This window comes from Denticeps clupeoides, chromosome 6, assembly GCF_900700375.1.
Source record: "Denticeps clupeoides chromosome 6, fDenClu1.1, whole genome shotgun sequence".
Lineage (NCBI taxonomy): Eukaryota > Metazoa > Chordata > Actinopteri > Clupeiformes > Denticipitidae > Denticeps > Denticeps clupeoides.
The window spans coordinates 3982027-4005604 of record NC_041712.1 but is presented as its reverse complement, the minus strand read 5'-3'; the positions used below and the strand labels follow the sequence as shown (position 1 = coordinate 4005604).

General features: G+C 43.7%; 1 protein-coding gene and 1 long non-coding RNA gene across 36 annotated transcripts in view; one reads left to right on the top strand and one right to left on the bottom strand.

Annotated features, from left to right (window-relative positions):
* The window catches only part of dlg2 (discs, large homolog 2 (Drosophila)), a 255544-nt gene that overhangs the window by 17020 nt on the left and 214946 nt on the right, over positions 1-23578 (bottom strand). For 21 of the 35 annotated variants that reach the window (XR_003750082.1, XM_028982807.1, XM_028982801.1 and 18 more), the window contains 4 exons: positions 23413-23568; positions 12902-13058; positions 11244-11346; positions 10427-10471 (listed from right to left, as the gene is read on the bottom strand). Coding sequence is in view for 34 of the 35 variants with exons in the window: in XM_028982807.1 (XP_028838640.1) it covers positions 10427-10471; positions 11244-11346; positions 12902-13058; positions 23413-23568 (461 nt within the window). In the remaining variant the exon portion in view is untranslated. The remainder of the gene's footprint in view (positions 1-10426; positions 10472-11243; positions 11347-12901; positions 13059-23412; positions 23569-23578) is intronic. The other 14 variants (XM_028982806.1, XM_028982811.1, XM_028982833.1 and 11 more) reach the window with 3 other exon arrangements.
* Positions 984-3321, top strand: LOC114792046 (uncharacterized). Its single transcript, XR_003750084.1, has 3 exons — positions 984-1221; positions 1329-1459; positions 2725-3321. It is a non-coding gene; the product is annotated as an uncharacterized LOC114792046 (long non-coding RNA).

The window sequence follows — 23578 nt, the reverse complement described above, 5'->3', positions numbered from 1 at the left end:
CTGTGTTACAGCCGGCGCTGCCACGCTGATCAGAATTCCTTTTTTCATTGACGTTTGAGGGAAATATGAAATATAAATAAGAGGATGGAGGAGAAGAGGATGAAGCTCCGTTTCAGGGGGGCTTTACTGAAAAGCTGCAGATGCCGGAGCTAAGGCTGAACATGCTCTGTACTCACCGGGTTGCATATGTGACCTTGGGCATTTACTCAAGGGACGGTCCAGACCGTTCAACCCCACACACACACACACACACACACACACACAAAGACAGATTCACAACAAACCCAGCACTGAAGTCTTTCTTTACCCAAGAGAATTCCTGCACTTCAGCAGCTGTTGGGACCACATCTGGAGAAAAAAAAGCCTCGAGGCATAGTTTCAAAAGGCAAAAAAAATGCTGCAAAAAATCCTGCTAAAAAATTGATCGTATTGATTCTAACAACAGAAATCAGTAAATCAGCAAATGAAGGAACCATTTAGAACCCAATGGAAAAGTACATCTGAGCATCCATCCACCGTCACTGGAGAACCCAGAGCCGGTCCTGTGTCCCCCAGCTCCCAGAGACTCGCTCGGGTGGGATTCACTGCAGATTACAGCAGGACTGGTGCACAAAAACCCACACGTTCACACATGGCAGCAGAACAAAAAAACAACACAGGAGCTTTTGTTTTAAGCTTCTGAACAAGCGGGGGATTATGGATGTAGAAAATGGCACACAGAGCAGCTGCTCAGTTTTAAAACCCCACACAGAATTGCAGATAAGACCAGTTCAGTGCATCTTCATGTTCAACAACAACACATAACACAAGAAAAACAGCGCACACACACACATACACACACACACACACACACACACGGAGACAAGTAAATAGCTTCATACCTCCTCTGGATGAGAGCAGCGTGCTCTCTGTCATTCAGCCTCCCTCAATCAGCACTGGATGGTGAGTGCACACACACACACACACACACACAGCCATATGCGTGCGCACACACACACACACTGAAATGCGCCCGTACGCCGCTAGAGACCGGCAACAAAGAGCAGGATGAGTGGTGCTCCGTTCGGACGAGGCGCTCCCAGTCTGTCCGGCTCCACCCCCCCATCCTTCAGAATGAAAGATTTTGTACCGCGTTCTCAGACGAAGATCGCGGACAGCGAGAGGTGCAGCTATTTGTAGGCTTTCCTGCACACCGCACGGATCGACTTCATCCTGAACCAGGTACACGGTGCGCGGTAAAACCAGACTCCTTTCATTTCATTACTGGACACGGTCAGCACTGTGCATGGGATTAGGACTAATGGTTTAACTCTGGGCACAACTTTCAGCAGCTGCGATTATGATGCCCAGGCTCAAATATTGGAGCCAGACGGCAGACGGAATTTCTGGACGCTTTACAAGCCCTTCACCTCCTTCATCTCTCCGGTGAAATCCATCTCTACAAATCCTCCACAACATGGTAATAAGATCATAATCACACAGAGGACACTCACATAATGCTCTACCTTCTGTATCAAAAGACACGAGGGAGGCATTTACAGCATTTATCAGACGTCCTTATCCAGAGCGACTTACAGTCAGTAGTTACAGGGACAGTCCCCGCCTGGAGACACTCAGGGGTTAAGTGTCTTGCTCAGGGACACAGTGGTAGTAAGTGGGGTTTGAACCTGGGTCTTCTGGTTCATAGGCGAGTGTGTTACCCACTAGGCTACGTGATTACTGGACAAGGACCAAGGATGGGAATGGAAACCCGCTTGTCACATTGACAAAAGGAACGACGCAAATACTGGGCCCACACACAAGGGGATATTAATAAAACTAATATGGCACAAAGAATAAAAAAGACTTTCTCACACAAATTTGACAGAACAAGAACAAGACAGAGCAAGGAAACGTTTTATATTAATACTAATGAGTAAAGAAAATCGAGGTAAAAGAACAAGACGCGGGACCGGAGCGACATCACAGGAAGAACGTGTGGTGTTTGTATGCTGGCAGACACTCATGGTGAGTTGTGTTTGACTCGTGCTGAAGCTAGTTTGCGGTTGCTGTTTAGTTTTCGTGAATCTGGAACGCGTACCGTCCTATTAGCTGCTGCATTACAGATGAGCATGACTGTACATGTACATAATGAGACAAGATTGATGTTTCATTTAATCATCATTTAACAAGATCTTTACATTTTTAAAAAAATTGACAGCATTAAAATCTTTAAGATGCTGATGAATACTCCAGGGGGTTAAAAAATACATGAGCTGGCCTCTGGCTTTTCAGATCATCCAACAATGTTTTCATAAAAGTCTCATCTGGGATATTAAGGAATTTAAGGAGAAAGCAGCATGATGACCAGCCTGTGAGTTTGCTGACTGAACGCTCTTTCTCAGTCTACTGTGGCTCCACCAGGACGCGATCGCATGTGACAGGTGACCCAGCGCATCAGGAAAGATAATGGCCTGGAATTTGAAGCTCACACTGGGCTGCTACAGGTTCGTCCACGGAGAGGCAGAGAAGACCCTGTAAAAAACCCAGGGAGATCCGCCATGCTAAAGTGTCCTGGGGGGAACTCAACACGTCAAGGCACATGACCACCTCTTCCCTCCCAACCACCGAAACCAATCCCATCTACACAGATCACAGATGCTCCAAACCTGCTCCAAAGCTGTTATACAGCTGTAAAATATTCTGATATTCTGCATTATTCTGATCCTCTCACCTCCTCTTTAGGAAAATCCATCACTTTCACAGCGGCACCCCAGATGGCTGAAAGAGGCACAGCTGGGAAAGGCGCTCGGCGCTCTACAGAGGGCCACTGCAGCAGGTTCCCCATCTGGACAGCCGCAGCAGTGCCAGCGGTCAGTAAAGCCTGGCCTGGAGGGGAGCGTCAGCTGCTGCTGTGTCCCGTGTGGCCCCGCCGATGAGTCAGGGCTGGAGTGGTCGCCGCGTGAGGAACAGCTTACGGTGATGAGCACACAGCGGCTCAAAGCTGGCATGGCCACCACACATATGTCTTATGGCATATGGAATCAAAACACCTCCACTAAATGATGATGACAACAGGGGACATTTGGAAAAAAATCATGCCGGCCCTAGATCATTCAGAAACAGAATGGATTTGTAGTCTGGGTCCATTGTGGTGGATAAAATTCATTATGTGACAAAAAAAAAAGTCTGTAAAATGTCAGTATCTGCTTTCAGGCTAGTGTCGGGATAAGAGTTACATCCCTGGGACTATGACTCCTCCCACTGAGGTTAATTCAAATTCAAATTTTATCTGTCACGTACACAGTCATACACGGTATGATATGCAGTGAAATGCTTGTGCGACTGCTGTTAACCTCAATATTAGAAATATTCAAATATTAAAAATATTGCAAATATAAACAAATATTACAAATGTATGTTTATAAACATAAATTATATTATATGTAACAAGTAGGAAAATATTTTTTGTAAAGTGTAAGTGAATAATTCAGCATCACTGTAAGAACTGGGATCTTAAAAGGAACTATCCCATGAAGTCTACTATTTCACAAAGACCTTCAGTATCTGTCTGCTGAAACCGACCTGAAATTCCTGAGACCACCAGGATACCCCTGCAGAGGGGGTGGCAGCCTAGTGCAGAGGTTCCCAAACTGGGGATGGGATTGGGGGGATTGGGGATGGGTTGTGCAGAATTGTACCTACGCTGAGGTTACCAAAATGATATTAGTAAACTGCATAAGATCTCAATAATGTACCTAAACTCTGTATAATCCTGTACACTATATAGACTAGAGCTGTAAATCTTGGCCCGGGTCAGGTCGGGTTGGCTTGGCTTGAAAATTAGTTTTAGTTTATTTGTTCTATTGAAAGTTTGAAAAAAAGGGGGACAAATTCCAGATCTGAACGCCTGAGCTGCCGCTCTCTGAACGGTGAAGCAGAATGACCAAAGCACTCTTTACACTTATCAGCATTTCTAGCCACTGCAAGACCATAGACAGGCTAGTTAATGTCACAAAGTGATACTTTCATGAAAGGGGACCTTTAGACATTATCAGAACATCTTTATTGTCATAGTAACAGGTACAATGAGATTAGGTGCAGTCCCTGAGCCAGAGAGGTATCTTAAATACTGTGTGTAAAAAAGGCTAGATTAAAAAGAAGACATATACTAATAATACAAAATATACATTTTAAATTAAAGGGTGAGATAGAAACCTTATTGCACATGAAAAAGAAATTGAGTTGGAGGTCGAAAAATTGATTAAATGACATTCAGTGCCTTGATGGCAACAGGGTAGAAGCTGTTGTTTAGTCTGTTTGTCCTGTATCTCTTGCCTGATGGCAGCAGTTGGAACGAGCCATGAGCGGGATGTGGAGAGTCCTTTATAATATTTTGTGCTCTCGAGGCAGCGAGAGCTGTGCAGTTTCTTCTAGAGGGTAAAGAACAGCCAATGATTTCCATGGCACTGTAAAAAAACTGAATGTGTTACTGTCATTTATTTTAATGCACCATACAGCATAACAGTCGAGTTGTGTTGGGTCAGACTGAATTCTGTCAGGCTCAGGCTGGGTAGGGACGATTATAGCTCCTTTGTACATCATCCTTTGTAGGGATGATTACAGCTCTTAAACAGACTCTATAGAGCCTGCAGTGTAAAACAGGGTCAATAAAACCTACAGCTGCTGTTTATTTCTTTGAAAATAAAAAATTGTAAAAATTGTCTTTTAAAGTGTGTATGCGGGAAGAAATTGGGGTTGGGGGTGCTGTCTTGTCTTGGACACAGAAAAAAAGGTTGGGAACCACTGACACACTGACACTCGCCTATGAACCAGAAGACCACAAAGTCAAATCCCACTTACTACCATTGTGTCCCTGAACAAGACACTTAACCCTGAGTGTCTCCAGGGGGGACTGTCCCTGTCCCTACTGATTATAAGGCACTCTTGATAAGGGCATCGGGGAAAATGTGTAAATATAACTTTATGCAAGGTGATGTCTGTTGGAAAAGCATCACACTACAGCATCTAATTATGAGACACAGGTCCATCTTCTCCTCAACATGGCTGATGCTTCAGGTTGATGTCATTTGACAGCCTGGGTTGCTTTTTTGCGCTCTGCCTCTTACACATTGATTTATGGCTCTTTGTACCATGCCCTGTACTATGCGCTACCTCATCAGCTATGCATGCCTGAACAGTGCATCTGTTCATTTAGGGAATTCTGTCTGAATGCTATTTATAAATAGCATGTTGCAAAAATGCACTGCGCAAAAGGCATAGAAAGTCGGCCATAAATCACAAAGTCCTGTAAAGTGTGACCAATACTATTCATTTTGTGAGCTGCCGATTGATCCCTGCTGCCCAATGTGGTCTATATACACATACATGCATTCATGAGATCATTAAAGTTGGTGAATGGGAATACACAGGAGAAAAAAAAAGTGCTGAATCTTTATAACAAAGAGGCAAAATTAAAAACTGGCTCTCGCCGCTACTCCTGAGCGGGACCCGAGCGCTCCTGCTTGCTTTTTGTATGCATGCTTCCTCTACTTAATTGCCAGTCTGTGGGGGATGGCGTATGACAGATCCAAAGGCGCTGTGAGGGAATGTCCTGACATCGCCCGCGCTGTTACACTAACTCCAGCTGGCAGCTCGCTCCAGCGCTGCTGCTGCTGCTGCTGCTGCAGGCGAGGCCGGGACGCCTCCCTAACCCGCCGTGCCACCCGCACGGAAAGCAGCGCTCGTACCACAGCACCTGACGACAATGAGGGAGATCACTGATCGTGCAAACCCTCTGCCTATAAAGCCATGACTCTGCCAGGATAAAAAAAGGCTTCAGTAATTTAATTAACGTCTTAAATCACAGACATTAAATCGCTTGGAAAATGAACATTGTGACAGTGATTGGCGTAAAAAAAAAGGGTTCAATTGGCATATGTTTAGTAAAACACTATCCTACTGCTGCTGTACCAGAACACCTTAGCACGTTAGCGTCCCCAGAGGGATGACTGAGATCCTTGCCAAGATATGGGATAGCGTTGCACATGTATTCTGACTTCAAATCACAAGCAACCCAGAACTTGATTCAGAACTTGTTGAGTTTTAAGGAAATGTACTGCTGGAAGGGACAGCGAGACTTGGTTGGAAAAAGTAGCTTGTCGACAGTGATGTGCTGGCCTGGGTTGTGAGACTTGATGCTGTTAGTAACAAACATCTGCCAAACGTTTGAGACTGCTGCAAACTTGTCTGTTGTTACCCGTTGAGTGCGTAGGTGTCTCATGATGTCCTGGAAGCGTTGTATTTTTTTTGGAAGCCATCGTGCTCTTGACGTGTGAGATCCCCAATGTTGCCGACCATGCATCAGCAAGCAATGGAATTCTGATCAGACATGTCAGAGTCCGAACTCTCCTGCAAATGAATGGATACTTCCCCGCCATCCAAGTCACAGGAGCCCATGTTCTGCAGCAGAGCCAAACCCTCGGCAGCAGTGTAATCTCTTGGCATCTTTGCGGCTCGTTTGTACCCATAAGTTCTTGAACATTGTTAATGCATGTAGTAAACTATCCCTTTTATTTTATTTGTTGCCGATTTATGCAACAGAAGGCAATGGAGACAGAGAGGAAGGCTGCTGATGTGCCAGGACTTGTATGGACAACTCAGTGCCAGTTACAAGAGAACTGCAACAGAAATCGCAGCAGGTTTACTGTGCCTCACAGGTAATAGGTTCTTCAGTAAAATGAGACCCCCATTTACAAATGAATGGGATCCAATTGCCAGTGATTGAGTCCTTTGTTTCAAATCAAGGGGGCATTTGGCCTACCTCTGGTAGGGCTGAGGGGGTCAGAGAAACCTGGGAGTTCTCGTGTTAAGGGATATGTTTTAAACACTATAAAGTAGGAGTACAGCAATACATCATGATACTTTCTTTGGTAAAAGATGATCGATACACTGCTATCCAGCATCAATGTACAGAACCTTAAGCTGAACACTTTTCTATTTTAAAAGTGTGGGGCTTGTTAAACAAGTGGATATTCACAGCCTGATTATTCACTATTCCTCAATTCCTCATTCAGGATGATATCAGCCAATGAATGCGTTTGGATGCCATGAAAAACTTAAATGTTTTGACCCAAAACTTGCACGGATCAAATATATGTTGTGAATTCAGCAGTGTTTCATAGGCCTGTCATAGTATAGGTCAGATTTTCATCTGAAGGCCTGAAGTTGTGGCCACTCTGATGTAATCTCAATAGAAATGCTGTGGGCGGTGACGGACAAGTGCTCTTATCTAATGCCCTCACCTGTCTGGTAGAGGTTGCCTCTGTCTGACGGATTAGCGAACCGCCTTACGTTCACATTAAACACGTATGGAACGAACCCTGGGTCCACCCTGCAATGACTTCAGATTTTCTGATAAATTCATTTAAAGATGGGACAGGCGCTGTAAATATTCAGACAATTCTTAATATAAATAAATAATCAAATAAATAAATAATCATCACTTCCCAACAGCGGCCAAAGTTTGATGTGTTTCTCTGGGAGACAGGGAATTCACAGAGTGGCTCACAATATAATGTTATCATGAGATGTTGGGCATGATAATACTGATTGAGTCATATATTGGAGGAAATTCTTCCACAAAATCCCTAATCTCTATGTAACTGATGAAAAAAGTAGAATTTGATCATGAATTGCTACATTATTCCAAAATATACAAATATTTAACATTGTTTCACACACAAACCATGATGAATGCTGGATAAAAGCATATCAGTAATGCACCAATACAGGATATATTACATCCTTTTATGTAAACTGATTCATTGTTCCACCCATTTTTTTGTGCATTTAGTATAGAATTACACCAACGCTGTTCAATATTACAGCCAATACAAAGTACAGAGTAATGTAATCACACTGCTTTCCAGTAATATAAAACCATGTTCAAATGTCTAAATCTAAAGTAGGTATTTTTTGTGAGCAATATATATAAATAAATATATAAAGGTAATTACAACAACTTATTCAAAGTTGTCTATTAGTTATTTAAATCATTTCTCCATTGAAACACAACTGTGTCCACTAACCAGTCCCAAACACTCTAAATGATTTTGTTTCAGTCAGGAACCTTTGCTATTTCTGTGCTTATGTTAACACAACAGAGGTAGGCGCATGCACAAATGGTGACACACACTAATGTGTCTAAACAAAAAGGCCAAAAGTAAGAACTCTCTATTAAAGTGTAGAAGAAAACCATCAGGCAGTATAGCGGAGAACCGAGAGACGAGCACAGGGCTGTACATTTCATCTAGATTTGTGGCCCTTATTCAGAGCAACTTACAATGTGCAATGTGATGGTAACAATGTTACCATCAGTGAAGTAATCACTTTTCTGTACATCTGTACACGAGGTAAAATCTGGGACACACACACAAAAAAAAAAAAAATGACAAAGACTTGGCTCAGTAGTCCTTGGGCCAAGGAACACCATATTTTTTGCAGCTTCATTATGACAGGGAGTTGACAGGGAGCTGGTAGTTAGCTGCACAGATTCAGTGATATTCAGATAAAGTTTGAAGAACAGAATGTCTTCATGTATGAATAAAATGTCATGCCTAAACTACACTGTGCTACATTATGCCTGATTCCAAAGTTAAATGAAGGCATCATGTAATTCAGTTCATTGATCACTCATTTCATATTGCCAACTTCTGTCGGATCTCAAAGCCTAAAAATATTCAAATCCAGACTCAAAACATTACTGTTAATTGACGAATAAGAAAGCAACTTGAATATTTTCAATCATTTCATTTATTTTATGTAATTTCTTTCCACTGATTTTTTGTTATTTTAATAAGAATATTAAGCATTTTCCTCAGACTAGGGGGGAACCTGCTGCAGAACTGGTTTCAGTATGTAATCGTTGGGTGGCAACATCAGGATGTAGCTCCTCCCTCATCAATCTCTCTGCACAGGAAGCAGTTAAAGGAAATCAAGAGTTCGCAGTGCAGCTGTATGTGGAGATACCGCAACCTGATTGGCTGTCGGTTCCCCACTGCGTACAGAGTGCGAGTTCTAACAAGGCTCTTCTCAGAAATCAATCAGGCCAACATCAGGGAATCTGGCACAAGGCAAAGGGCCCTCTCATTACGCCATCCATCTGCACTGTATATTCCTAATTGCTAAAGTGAAAAATAGTGAATCAGTGGTCTAACCTAGTCACACTTTTATCAGTGAACAACAACAATGAAAATGAATTTATCCTCAGACATGTCCTGGAGACTGGAACAGAGTACAGAGTGCAACACTGACTTCCAAAGCACTCTGGAGCTCACAGCATCCTGTCCATCTGGTTCTCTAACCTTCTGTAAGTTGCCAGTCGGTCAGGCATCGAGGATATTGCCCCTCCTGAGCCACAGAGCTCATCTGTGAGCACAAATGTCCAATGGCCACACTGATAAGATCATGCCTGCCCGGCCAGGGTCTCGGGTTGCGGTTAAAGTCAGATCACACTCAGATGCAGGGTCAAATACAAGAATCAAAGTCTGATAGTTTGCAAACCTATTCCAAACCTAAATTTATTCTAATCAAATGAACCAATAATTATTGTTATGGACAGAAACTTTTCAAACTGAGTTTGATGTGTGTTATAAGAGATTAAAGGACTGTGATCTCAATTTTTGAAGGCAGACAAAAGGGGCAGTGGTGGCCTAGCAGACTTGGAAGAATTGGAAGATTGGATTAAATTAGGGTTCTTCATCAAGGTACCGTCCCCACACACTGCTCCCTGGGTGCCTGTCATGGCTGCCCACTGCTTACCAAGGGTGATGGTTAAATACAGAGGACACATTTCGTTGTACCATCGTGTGCCGTGCTGCAGTGTTTCACAATGACAGTCACTTCACTTTTGTATCCACTGTAAACTTTTTGTGGTATTTGATTGGTTGACACGGAGTCAGAGTGTGATCATGTGACACGTGTGACCATGCTGCTGGAGCAGTGCTGAGGTAAAAAGGAGGTGAGGAAGGAAAACACACAGCTAACTGGAGAGCAGGAAACAGCCACCCAACCGTAACTCTTCACACTGGACCAAGGAGAGACCATCTCTCCAGGCTCAGCAGTTGCCAGGGGAAACAAAGTCTGGGGACATTTAGTCTAAGCCGATGCACAAGCAGGCATAACATCCTTCTTGCATCAAGGCAAAGGGGAGGCAGGTTAGCTGGGAGACAGGAAGTGGGGTGGGGGATTCCAGCACAGGTCACGTGGTGTGAAGAAGCAGGGGGTGAGAAGTTGGGTTAAGGCAGGTGCACACGTCCCCAAGCACAAACGGCCCCCCGTCCACCCTGGAGCCCACCACAGTCCTCCCCTATGTGAGGCTCCCATGTTCAGAGCTGCGAGGGCAAGGTGAGACTTTAGCCCAGGCTGCTGATCACATGTCACAAACCTGGTGCAGGAGGCGGAGCCCGGAGTGGCGAGCACAAGGCAAGTTCTGACGGGCGAGAAAAGAGAGCAGGCGTCAGTCGTCATTACAACAATGCACGCTCGTGTGGCAGTTTACTGTGCAGCTCATCAAATATTAACGTAAACGATCTGCTTGCAGTGCATTATTTGACACTGTTAACCACCACATTTTGTTGGTTGATGTGTGAATTAAATCATACAGAACTAAAACTATAAATGTCAAAGCCACATTTCTGACAAAATATTAATAAAATATGGCATCTCCCATGTAGCCACTTGGAAAGCACCTTCAATGATACACAGATGACACACACACACACACACACACACACATCTCTGCCAAACATTGCCGCAAGACAAAGGAGTCAGAATGTCCTCCAGCCAGTGGTGACATCATGGAACCACTACGGGGACTAATGCAGGCTGCACATTTCTGCATAGCAGCTCTAACCAGGTAATTACCCTCATAAATCACGTTATCTCCTCAGCTCGGTGCCCCAGCTTGATGAATGGGGAAGGGCTTTTAGCTAAACAGGCTAGTCAGGAGGGGACCGTTGCTATGGCGATACCTCAGCACACTCTGTTGCTCCAGCAGAATGGCCGCACTGACTTTAATCCGATTTGACACCATGAAAACCTGTCCTGTGCACAGTCATGGAGATGCGGCCCAAACAAATGCATGCGTTGGTCCTATTACTTGCATTGTGTCTGGAACCTAGAACGTTCTGCAGCATCCTCTGCCTGTGGTAACACACAACCTCTACAACCTTCCAGCAAACAGTCAGCAGAGTGACACTCACCCTCAGGTCGGTACTGGGCAACGATGGTCACCGTTTGGCCCGCCCCCTTCAGTGCCGCCGCCGCTTGCTCATGGGTGGCGCCGCGAAGGTCAATGCCGTTTACCTTGAGAGAGAAACAGAGACCGACGGTCAGGATCTGTTAGATTCACTCTGAATGATTCATAACCCCCCACTAACCATTACAGTTCCTTTCATTCCTGATTTCATTCATCATACAAATTATTCATACATGATGCTCATTAATTACTGTAGAGAAATAACTCACGGCAAACCAGAACTCTCCTTCCACAAATGCTTTACTGACTCCCAACAAGACCATATCAGCTGCAATTTAATGTAACGACTGTAGCACTCACACTCACTGTGTTTACTGCACTTCCCATCGTATTCTCTCTGAGCTTCTACTATCAGATTGTTTGCGGGGGAACGCGAGGACTGTAAACGCTGTGCTGGTTTTCAACCCGAGCAGGTGGCCAAAGTGGGCAGCAGTTAACAGCATTAACAGCACTCTTAACACAGCATGATGCCCACTACAACAGCGAGAAAACGTACAACCCCAAACCTCCCCCATATCATTTCATGCCAGAATATAGTTATTCTTAAAGGTCCCCTATTATGAAAATTTCACTTTGTGTGATTAATTCATAGCCTGTCTATGGTCCTGCAGTGGCTAGAAATGGGGATAGGTGTACAGAGTGCTTTGGCCATTCTGCTCCATTGTTCAGAGAACGGCAGCTTAGACGGCAGGATCAGCCAGATTTGTACCCTTATATCTACATAAGGAGAAAGGTTACCTCCCGATTCTCATGCTTTTTCTGCAGAGAATTTCCCACCCATCCCACAAAACAATTTTTTTAGTTCCGTCATGGAGGCCTATGAAGAACCATTGGGTTATTTTTATTTATTTTAAAAAACGCAGACACAACGTCATGTCTGCGCCTCTCTCCTCCTCATTGGCATTTAAAGCTACAGACACAGAAACGGTGCGTCCTGGGGAAATCTCAAAGTGGCTGTAATTCTGCACCAAGGCTGAATTTTGGAAAGAGACTTCAGGACCAACAAGACCAATATGAAAGCAAAAAAAAAAAAAAAAACAATAATAGGGGACCGTTAACCTCCAAATAAGGCCAAATAAGACAATCCCCTCTCCTTTCTCATCATCATCATCCTCATCATAGAGTTTCCAGGTTACTCTTCATCAGGCCCTCATCAGCAGCAGCAGCACGGACTGAATGATCACTGATGATCACTGATGAGTAAGAATGCCCTCTACCTCTCCTGGTAAGTTCATCAGCTCATGGTTAGAAACGGGATGTTTGTTAACATGATACTATAAAAAAGATCTGATAAAAAATGACTGATTCCCTAGTATGGTGGCACCATCTGCTGGAACAATGCAGAATTGCACTGTAGCTTGCACCGCAGTCTACATTTATATTACATTTATATTAAAACAAAACTGTAGAAGCCAAAAGTTCCTACTGGTGTACACTTCAGCCATACCCATGCTCTTACAGTATAAATGAAGCAACAACAACAAAAACCCTGCTCGCGTAGAACATACGTGTTTCAAGAACTGTCTGCATCAGCCAATATATGTAGAGCTAAGAAGGAAAATAAATGTGTCTGTCCAGACGAGTGTGTGTAAAAACACTCACAGACAGGATCTGGTCTCCCCTCCGCAGCTCTCCACTCAGGTCAGCCGGCCCTCCTGCCAGGATGAAGGAGACGAAGATTCCCTCGCCATCCTCTCCCCCCACGATGTTGAAGCCCAGGCCCGTGGAACCTTTGTGCAGGACGATCTTCCGAGGCTCCCTGTACAGACAGTTCAGGTAGTACATCAGCTCTGGGTCTGTGGGACTTAGCATCGTTCCTGTCCAGCTGAAACATACACACACACACACACACACACACACACACACACGCGTGCGTGCGCGTGCAGCTCAGCGCTGGCTCACCAACACACACACTGTGGCACAGTCTCGCAATGGCAGCAGCCCAACAGGGGATTGCTCTAGTTTGAGGGCATTTGTCCCAATTCTGACTGGTTTCCTAGAGACAACCAATGAGAGCATGTGGATGCACACACAGACCAAGAGAAAGCCGTTCTTTCACAAATGGTCACGGGACTAAAGTCAAACAGGAAGCAGGACATTCTAAGGACACTGTGTTGATTCTTCTGATGCCAAACTGGGACATGTCCAAATGAAGCGCATGTTTGTTAATATGGAGGCATGAAAGAGGGACACGCCACAGCAGAGCAGCACCATTATTGCACCTGTTTAGCTCTGGGTGACACACTGTCACAACAGCGCCGTCAGACCAAGCGCTAACTCCAACATTGTGTCACTGGTGTCACATCAGATCTGCATGAAGATGATAGTGCACGCCCACTTGGCTATTTGTGGACTGGGACGAGATTAGAGAGTGCTCAAGACGACGCTGTTCTATTTGAGCGGGCTAATCCAAAGGCTGTGCCATTAGCGGTGAGCTCACTCACTCCGGCATTCTCCCCTGACCTAGTTGCTGAAATGTGCTGCTCTGGCCAATCCTGGGACTGGGTGGGACGACACACAGAGCCCGCCCCCGGGGGCAAAAAGCATCTGTGGGACACAGCATCTAATTAACGGCACAGCTCAGAAGGAGCCATCGCTGTTCTGAATACACAGCAGGGTTCGACTTTCATACTAACGTAGGTCACCACAGAGGGAAGCCCAACTAAACTAACTAAACTGCATGATCTCAACCTCGGATGATGTGCTCAGGACCTCCCAACCCACAGTTGCTACTTCGTGCCACTAGAGGGAAACATATTCCACATTTTTTGCTCTTGTTGACCGGTCGCATCACAGAGTACCTTAGTGGTAATCTGAGCTCATGCATGTCAAAATAGGTCATGGTAGAGGTCGCACTGAAGGACAAGAAAGTGGCAAAGCACTCCAGCAATCTGCTGAGTAAAAGTTGAGAACGATGAGAAAAGAACGCAGAAAGTCAATAAGGTCATGAAGACACGGTCTCAACACATACATTTTTACTGCTGAGTACTTCAAATGGTCCAGTAACTATAGAGAAATCCTTTAAGCAAAGATGAAATTTTGTTGTTTGTCTCCAACATGAACATGAATGGTGAACCAAAAAACTCCTGTCTGATGGTCCGGGTCATGGGATTTCCCATATTGTTCCAGTTTCAAAGCAATGACAGTATGACTCACATTATTAGATTAGATTAAACCAATGTATTTTCTCCTCTTTAACAGCATAATGTGCCCTTTAATCGCAGAGGACTGAACTTTACTATCGCTTAAAGACATCTTGGTCTAGTAAATCGCATATCAGATAAATAATGAGTCAACAAATGAGTCGGGTATCTGTAACAGTGTGCCTATGACCTATTCATTTCAATCGTAGGTTTTTATCTGCCTTATGCATGCAAACACATAGCATAGCATAGAGGGAGACTGTTTTGAGGGTATTTCAGGCTTTTTCCACAGCTACTGGTAAAACCTGAGGCTCATGGAGTGCACAACAAGTTCAGCAAAATAATAAGTAATCAATTAAGTAAATCAATTAAGTTCCAAGGACTGTACATGTAACCAGGAAAAATAAATAACATAGCGTCAAAACGGCAACGTGACATGAATATGAGGGTATTTCCTCAAATGTATTCAATTTCACACACCATCTTAATACAGGTTTCATTCAAAACAAATAACTTTATAGTGCATTTTAGGTAAATTTGGAATTGGAAAATTAGGATTAAGGAAGGCCATCATAAAATAATGATAAGCAGAGAGAAAGAGCTCCTCAGGGTTGTTACATTTACATTTTACATTTACAGCATTTATCAGCCGCCCTTATCCAGAGCGACTTACAATCAGAAGTTACAGGGACAGTCCCCCTGGAGCAACTCAGGGTTAAGTGTCTTGCTCAGGGACACAATGTTAGTTAATGGGATTCGAACCCGGGTCTTCCGGTTCACAGGCGAGTGTGCTACCCACTAGGCTACTACCACCCATATAACGGTCGCCCAGCGGATAGTCGGCTGTCCTCTCCCCTAACTAAACTAACTATATAGGACCCAACACACCAAGGACATGCAGGTAGATGTTTCAGATCCATAAAGACTAAGACAAACAGACCGGGAAACAGTTTTTATCCTTCAGCCATGCTTACAATATACTACACATTCATATTCACAATACAGAACACATAGGATAAGGTGCATACAAGTGCAATATGTCATATGTATAAGAGGATGTTTAATTTGTACAATGTCTCATTGCTCCAATGACAATTAAGAACTTCACAAAATTCTGAAATAATTCTCTTGTGAGTATCAAGTTAACATAAACAGAAACCATGTATTTAGGTTCCTGCACACATGGTGTCACCTGTGATACCAGCAGCACAGCACACGGTGCACACAGTGAAATGTGTCCTCTGCATTTAACCCATCACCTTTGGTGATCAGTGGGCAGCCATGACAGGCGCCTGGGGAGCAGTGTGCTCAGTGGCACCTCAGAGGCACCTTGGCGGATAAGGATTCGAACCTGCAACCTTCAGATTACGGGGCCGCTTCCTTAACTGCTATGCCACCTCTGCCCCAGAAGCAGATGCCCGGACTGCGGGGCAGGGCATGTCCTTACCAAGTATCAGTGCGCCGTGATGGTTACTGCAGGCAGACCCGATTATGGGAGAAGTTTGTATGTTCTACGAAGGGGCCGTGATTGATCTGGAGCGAAACCAGGAGCACTTCAGCTGCATAGGTATGGGGTGGTGGGATGTTCTCACACTTGTGACCTTAAATGCTCAGAAGGTCCCTCGTAATGGCTCACTTCTTCAGGAGACAGACAGAAGCCACAGATGTTTCGTCGTCAAGGCCCGGATGCTGTTACCGGATGCTGTTCCTACGTAGGCCCCGTTTTCATTGAATCTTCGAGTATAAAGGGGATGCAGTCGCACTGAAATGCCACATCATATGTGTATGTATGTACGTGTATATATATACACAAGTACACGTTCATGGAAAGTGTTTTACCTGCTTAATAAACTGGGTAAAAGAGATGAAAATAGCTCTGTGTGGGCCTGTTTTTAAGGCAGGGCTGGCAGACCCAGGTGGTTGCCAACCTGTTTGATCTGGAGGTTAGAAGGGCCATTAGCCTTCTAAAGGCTGGATGAGTGTGGGCTGGCTGGGGTGCTGGCATGGAGCAGAAGGAGAGCTCCAAGCCCAACTCATTAATCAGCCTGGGTGCCTAGTGGCTGCAGTCGGTGGCACCACCCCCATTCTCACTCAGGTGGATTTTTGACAGTGCTATGTTGGTGGGGACAGAGGTGAGGTGTGAGGGATTGACAAGACTGCAGATTTTGGCCTCCAGTTTGGAAATTTTGAAATGGAGCAGGAAAACATTCACATAGGTCCCAAACCGCCTCCGACAAACTGGGCAGATTGCAATCCGGAGATCGCATTATGCATGCGTCTCTGCACACCGCTGTCTCCAAGGCCATTTATCCTACGTCGCCTGATGTTAGCATCTCACTATTTATCTGGCTGTTGGAAAGAAGAGGCCCTAAAGTATGAGAATGCTGGTGTAGTGCTGCATTAATGTGAAATACACTGTCCGAGTATACATCCACATTGGGTCAAATCTCCGTGCCACTGCAACATCCTCTGCCAGGAAATCTTCAATTACGCTCCTCCCACTCTCATCTACAGTGCTGATATCCTTCTGTATTTATGCCAGCTATAAATACATGCTGCGTATTTCATTCTCAGGCTTCATGTGCAATACGCAGTTCTGAGAGCAACAGTGCCTGTTCTGCTGGTTTCTTATTAAAAATATAACATGGTGTCTGTATCTGCTGTTACTACACCTACTACACATCATCTCCATTCATCTAACACGTTCGACACCTGCTGAAAATGATTCACATGTTTATATACACACACACACACACACACACACACACACGGGTAAAAAAAAAAGCTAATGACAGAGAAGGACTGGACACAGCATTTAAGGGACATTTGAACTGGTAATCACAGATTAAGACAATCAAGGTGATCAGGGACTCACAAGACAATGCAAACACAAAACTCTGAGCTGAGAACACGGAACCAGAGAACTTGTCTGTTGAAAAGCGCAGTACAAAAATAATTTAGTGAAAACCCACCTGAGATACTGTACCATCACATTTCAAACGCTAGTCAATCAACTCATTCACCAAACTGGAACAAACAGCTTTAGAGTGGGTTTCCAGTTACGCAACTGTCCACACACATGTTAACACTGTAGCGAGAGTCAACGGAATCAATGAATAAACCTCCGGGTGACATCAGGACAGAACAGACCTGGTGAGAAGATACGGAGGTGCTGTCACAGAGAGGTGTGAGGAGCAGTGAGCTCATGTACACCATGCCTTCCAGTCTAAGGAACACAACAGCATGAAACCACCAACACCCACAAAGGATTAAACACATTATAAATAAATACTTCAATCAACATCTGATGTAACATAACTTTAAGACTATTTTACCGAGCATGTGGTAAGCACTTGGGATGCATCAGAAAGGATGTATTCAGCAAAACAGAATGATTCAATTATTTTGAAATATATGACTTATTTTGTAATAAGTAATATATTTTTTTAGACCAGTTGCTTTAATACTGTCATTGCAATGATCATCAATCAGGACACACAACAATCTGGCTTTAAATTTGTGTCAGGATCCAGCCCAAAAGGGGATACTCCGGGTCCGGAATCTGGACCGGAGTTTTATGTTCGTCCTGTGTTCCCATGATCTCTGATTGTTTTCTCCTGTGTATACATGTTAAAGCTGCCCTGTTTGTGTCTGTTCTTCGTCAGGTCGTTGTATTGGTGTCATGTTCTCTGTCACGTCATGTCTTTTCACCATGTCCAACCACAAGTTTAACTGAGCAAATTTCACAGCAATAAATATTATGGCAGTGGAAACATTCATGCTGTTGTGACAATGTTACTAAGAAATATTTCCCAACAAGACTGGTGTTAGAATGAGGCACTAAATCTTACAACGGTACTGAATCACCAAGCCCAAACACCCTCAGACCCGTGAGTGTAATCTGAGTGTAAACAGGCAGAAAAATGCTTTTGATCGGTGAGGAACCCTGCTGCCCATCTAAAAGACTGTGGTGGTCTGATGGAGGGTTATGGATTCCTGTTGATCCAGCAAGGACTACTTATCTATCTGAGCACGTTGGAGTTTTGCATGAAGCGTGCTGACCTGACACTGCCCTTTTGACAGTGGCTCAGGTCGATCACTGCCTCAGACAGGATGGGTCTGTGGATCGATTGGCAGACACACAGCTACATTTTGGGTCAATTCCTTTGATTCTGAGAGCAGGATGCTCCGTCGCTCTGTTGTTGTTGATTTCAGCAATCCTGGCACTAACTGGATCATTGGATATGTAATGAAATAAATACTGGTGACTTTGCAGAGCACTGCTGAGGAACTCAAACCTGGATCAAGGTGTGAACGCAGTGGAACGTGCAATCATCTGAACGTTAGCATTCTGTTGGGATGGGTTTGATTATTTCCTGCTTCACTGGAGCAGTGTGTCCACTGTGGCGCAGCTCTCCAGGCTGTAATTGGATTAGAAAAAGGAAAGGGGCTTTGTGTGCAACTCGTGGTGTCGTGGGAATACAGCGCTATTGGAGAGGCAGGATGCAATCACAACGCAGCATACTTATTTATCCCCTTAAACAAACAGAGCTTCCGCCAAATTAACCAATAGGATAGGATAATTAAACTATATGTGCTATTTATCCTTTCAGTGCCAGTAAACCCTTAACTGGATGAGAGATTTGGGCTCATTTATTCCTTGCAGTAAATACATTTAAGAGCATGGAGCATGTGACATCTACTATATCTTCAGGATTCACAGAAATAAAGCGAGGACTTCCTGCAAGTTATCTGTATGTTAAAGATGAGGAATAAATTCCTACCCAGCTCTTTTTTAGGGGTGTTTAATAACTTCTGACATCCAGAAGATGATTTTTTTTTTAATGAATTTTAAAAAGAAAAGGAGCCTGTAGGCATATTTGACAGCTCTCAGACATCCTACTTCCTCATTCTGGACAACTGAAACACCATCCTGTCAATGCGCAACATGCCCAGGTGTAGGTCCATCTTTGCCAGTTTTTCTCCTGCATTGGTTCCGATCTATAGGTGATCTACAGCAAAAATGTGATCAGGTAGTCACTAACTCATCTGCTAATGTGTCGCAAACCTGACTTGCAACAAATGTCAGGTTTTAAACAGAACCATATTACAAAAACTGCCCAACTGAAGGTATTAAATGAGGGCCATATCTCTGTGCTAGTGCTCTTAGATCTTTGACATTTAACACCATAGACCATTCAACTAAATTGGCTTGAAAAGACGTGGGACAGCCATTCCCTGGTTCAAATGCTACTCAGCAGACTGCTTTCACTTTGTTGGCTTAGGCAGTTCCACAGGGTTCAGTACTGAGCCCTTTGTTATTTACATTGTACATGCTGCCACTCAGTCAATTAATACATAGTCATAGGGTAAATAAAAATGTTATGCAGACAACAACCAAGCTGGATGAAGTTCACCACCTCCCTAACTGGAAAAATGTCTGATGAACATCAGAGACGGGATGACCTGCAATTTCCTCATACTCAACACAGATAAGACTAAAGTGTTGGTGATTGGTCCCAAAGGGGTGAGACGTGGATTGACGGAAGTGTGCTGGTTCAAGTGGTCCTAGTGCATCTGTAGAATTTGGGTGCGTTTTTGATGCTGATTTGTCATTTGATTGTCACATTCAATATATTTCAAGGAAGCCGTTGTTCTACCTAAGAAAACATTGCTAGAATTAGGAAATTTTTGCATCCATCTCTGATGCAGAGAAGGTAGTTCACATATTCATAACATCTACCCTGGATTACTGTAATTCTTAGTTTTTTGGTTGCTCATTGAATAAAGCTCGTAAAACTCTTCAGCCAGGGTGTTTAAACACTAGAAGGTATGATCACATTACTCCTGTATTGTTGATTTTTTCATTAAGTTCTGTATTGACTTCAAGATTCTGATTATCATCTATAAAGCTTTGCATGGTCTTGGTCCTGTTTATCTTGGTAATCTTAGTAACCTACTAACCACTCAAAAATGCTCCCTTCATTCTCTGGGAAAAGAACACAGAATCAGTGTTTAAATTCAGGCTAAAAAACTACTTATACAGTCAAGCCTTTAACAACACTCCCCTCACCATGGTGGTAGTAGCCTAGTGGGTAACACACTCGCCTATGAACCAGAAGACCCAGGTTCAAGTCCCGCTTACTACCATTCCAAGCAAGACACTTAACCCTAAGTTGCTCCAGGGGAGGACTGTCCCTGTAACTACTTACTCTAAGTCTCTCTGGATAAGAGCGTCTGATAAATGCCGTAAATGTAAATATAACCATTAGTAACACTGTAGTAGTTACTAACATGATCGTGTGATCACTCTGAACCAGGAAACTCCCCAGGCAAGATATACCATCCATAGAGAGAAGAGAAGAGTTAGTTAGTGATGAGTTAGCAACAAATGCAGCATTTACTAATGTGCTGCCAGAAATGTCTAGTTCTCTGCTCAGTTACTGTCATTTGTTGCTAACTCATCACTAACTAACTCTTCTTTCTCTCTATCCTTCACCATCCTCTCTACTGTGTATGGTATATCTTGCCTGGGGAGTTTCCTGGTTCGGAGTGATCACATGACATGGCCGACTTCCATGGACTGTCCTACTTGGCCCTGTGCTGACCCCATCTGATAGTCACCTGCTGGGACTCTAAAACACTACCTGGATGCTAATTCATTATACACAACGGACTGCAATAACCTTCATATGCAATCATTTTCTGAATGTATTTCACTGTAATCCAGTGCTCACCAGAGGAGAATGGCACCAAAACTAAATGTGCTGAATTAATTAGGCTGTTCCATCAAAACCAAATCATGATTAATCAGGCCTCAGCCTGGAACGTAGCGGCATTAATATGCGGCATCTGCAGCGTTCTGCTTGCCATGTAATTCATCATTACACAAAGCGCACACCACAGCTTTGTCAATATCCAAAACCACGTTCCTTCCCCAGTGCAGGACACATAAGAGAAGGCTGTCCTTAAAGCACATGGCCTTCTCCACCCTGTCGATGCATCAAAGCCCCATCATACATTATGTTATCAGCACAAACTCAAATCAGAGGAATCACAAACATGAAATCTGGGACTTTTGGAAGAAATTTGTCATGGACATTAACAAAGTCAATCTCTCTCTTTTTTATGTATTTTTATTCAAGGAGACTCTGATACATTTCAAAGTCAAATATCTTACTTTATATGCCACTACATTATACAAAATCTGTTGTTCCTTTTTACTTATGAGTGTACACCAATATAACAGGTCAAACAAGGACCTGCGCAGTGAGTGCATGAGATACATGACTAAAGTACAGAAATATGAACAGTTGCTCCTATTATAGCAAATCTGATTTGGTCAGAAACACGCAGATTCATACAGGAAATGCAATTATGAGCCTATATTTAAGTCTTGATTAATCTTTAACTAAGTTTAAACTGAATCAGTTCTGTCCGCTTCCTTAACTGCAAGGCCACCACTGCAAGGCCACCACTGGCCAAACTCCAAATGCACGAAGCTGAAGCACAGAATAGCATGTGAGGCCATGACACAAACACTGCTAACATATGGGTCATATTTTGAAATCTGTAAATATGAAACCAACTAGAGCTGTAATTGGGACAAACCTGGCACAGGCCCGACAGAATTCTGCCCCAACCAATAAGTACACCTTTTTAAAAGCCCGGCTTTCTTTGCACAAACTATGAGTGCTAGACTAAGAGGGAAAGTTGCATTTTAAAAACTGTTTCAGCTCCTCAGAATCCATTTTCAAATCTCTCTCATGATAATTGAAGTGCATCACCTGACAGTGGCTGAGAATTGCAAATCAAATAAACTACTAGAAAATATACATTTAATAAAACATATGGAAAGGACAGGTCCCATAGACCGGAAGTTGTGTGTGTTGTTGTGTGTGTTGGCAGACTGATCATTTACCACTCAAACTCGATCCGGCCTGAGTCCGACTAAAACAATAGAAATAGAGCCAAGATTTGTACATCTGCAGTACAGTAAAAATTCACACAGCCATCACTGACCTTATAGACGTTCAGGCACAATTTTGCATCCCAGTACAGGAAACATCTCCTACAACTCAGACTGAGAGCTTCACAAGATAAGCCACTTGCAGCAGAATCAGGAAACATATACTGTATTATCTTGATGTTCACTCATATTGATAACCCCTGGTAAAAACAAATTCATCATACACATTCATGTTAACTTAAACTACATCCTACCATTATCTGCATTGAAGGGCAAACCTGATCTGAGGTTAAAATCATCCCGTTGCTGAAATTTGAGGTCCATTTACCGGACATCTACCTGGTAAACAACATGATTCACCGGACTATGACAGACTAAAGAAAGTTACAGGCAATTTTACAAAGTTACAAGCAAAATGAATAGACCATACTGTGCAAGCTGCATTGTACAGTTACAACATGTATAAGCAAATGAATTTCTATTTTATATATACTGTACACAGTACAATGAAACAAAACACACAACTAACACACTGCAGTCCATTCACCCGGAATGACAACGCATAGCACACTGGGGGCTGCAGGCAAAATTCCCCCAAGTCGCGTCCTTGAAAGAGATTCTGTCAATATGCATGCCATCTGCACACAAATCCAAACCAACAGAGATCCCGCTGAAGCCCTGGGAGGGGATTGACACCGGAGGTGTGACCCAGTCAAAGAACCGTCCTTTATTTCACTTCAACACTCAGCTGACACTGGTAAAAATAGCTCGAATATAAAACAGGAACAAAGATCATATTAGCTGCTCCAAAGATAAAGTATTACACTATAACTGCTAAATAATGTTTTTTAACATTCAAATATTATTAATGAAACATTATTAGCCAACATCTATGGTTTGGCATCTTTGACCGGATCAGACCTCTTGGGGCGGGGTTTAGGCAGGAAGAGCAGGCGGCATTCAGGTGGTGTAGGGGTGCGCTGGCATGCCGTGCTGAGTACCTGGTGATCTCAGAGTCGGGGAGCAGACCTGTGTGATAGTGGGGGTAGGGGATGGAGTGCAGAAGGCTTTTGTCACACTCCATGGGGGAGAAATGACGGGGAGAAGGTGCTCGGTCACAAAGTTTGTTCACAGTGCTGTAAACTGGCTCAGGAGGCCTGGTGATGG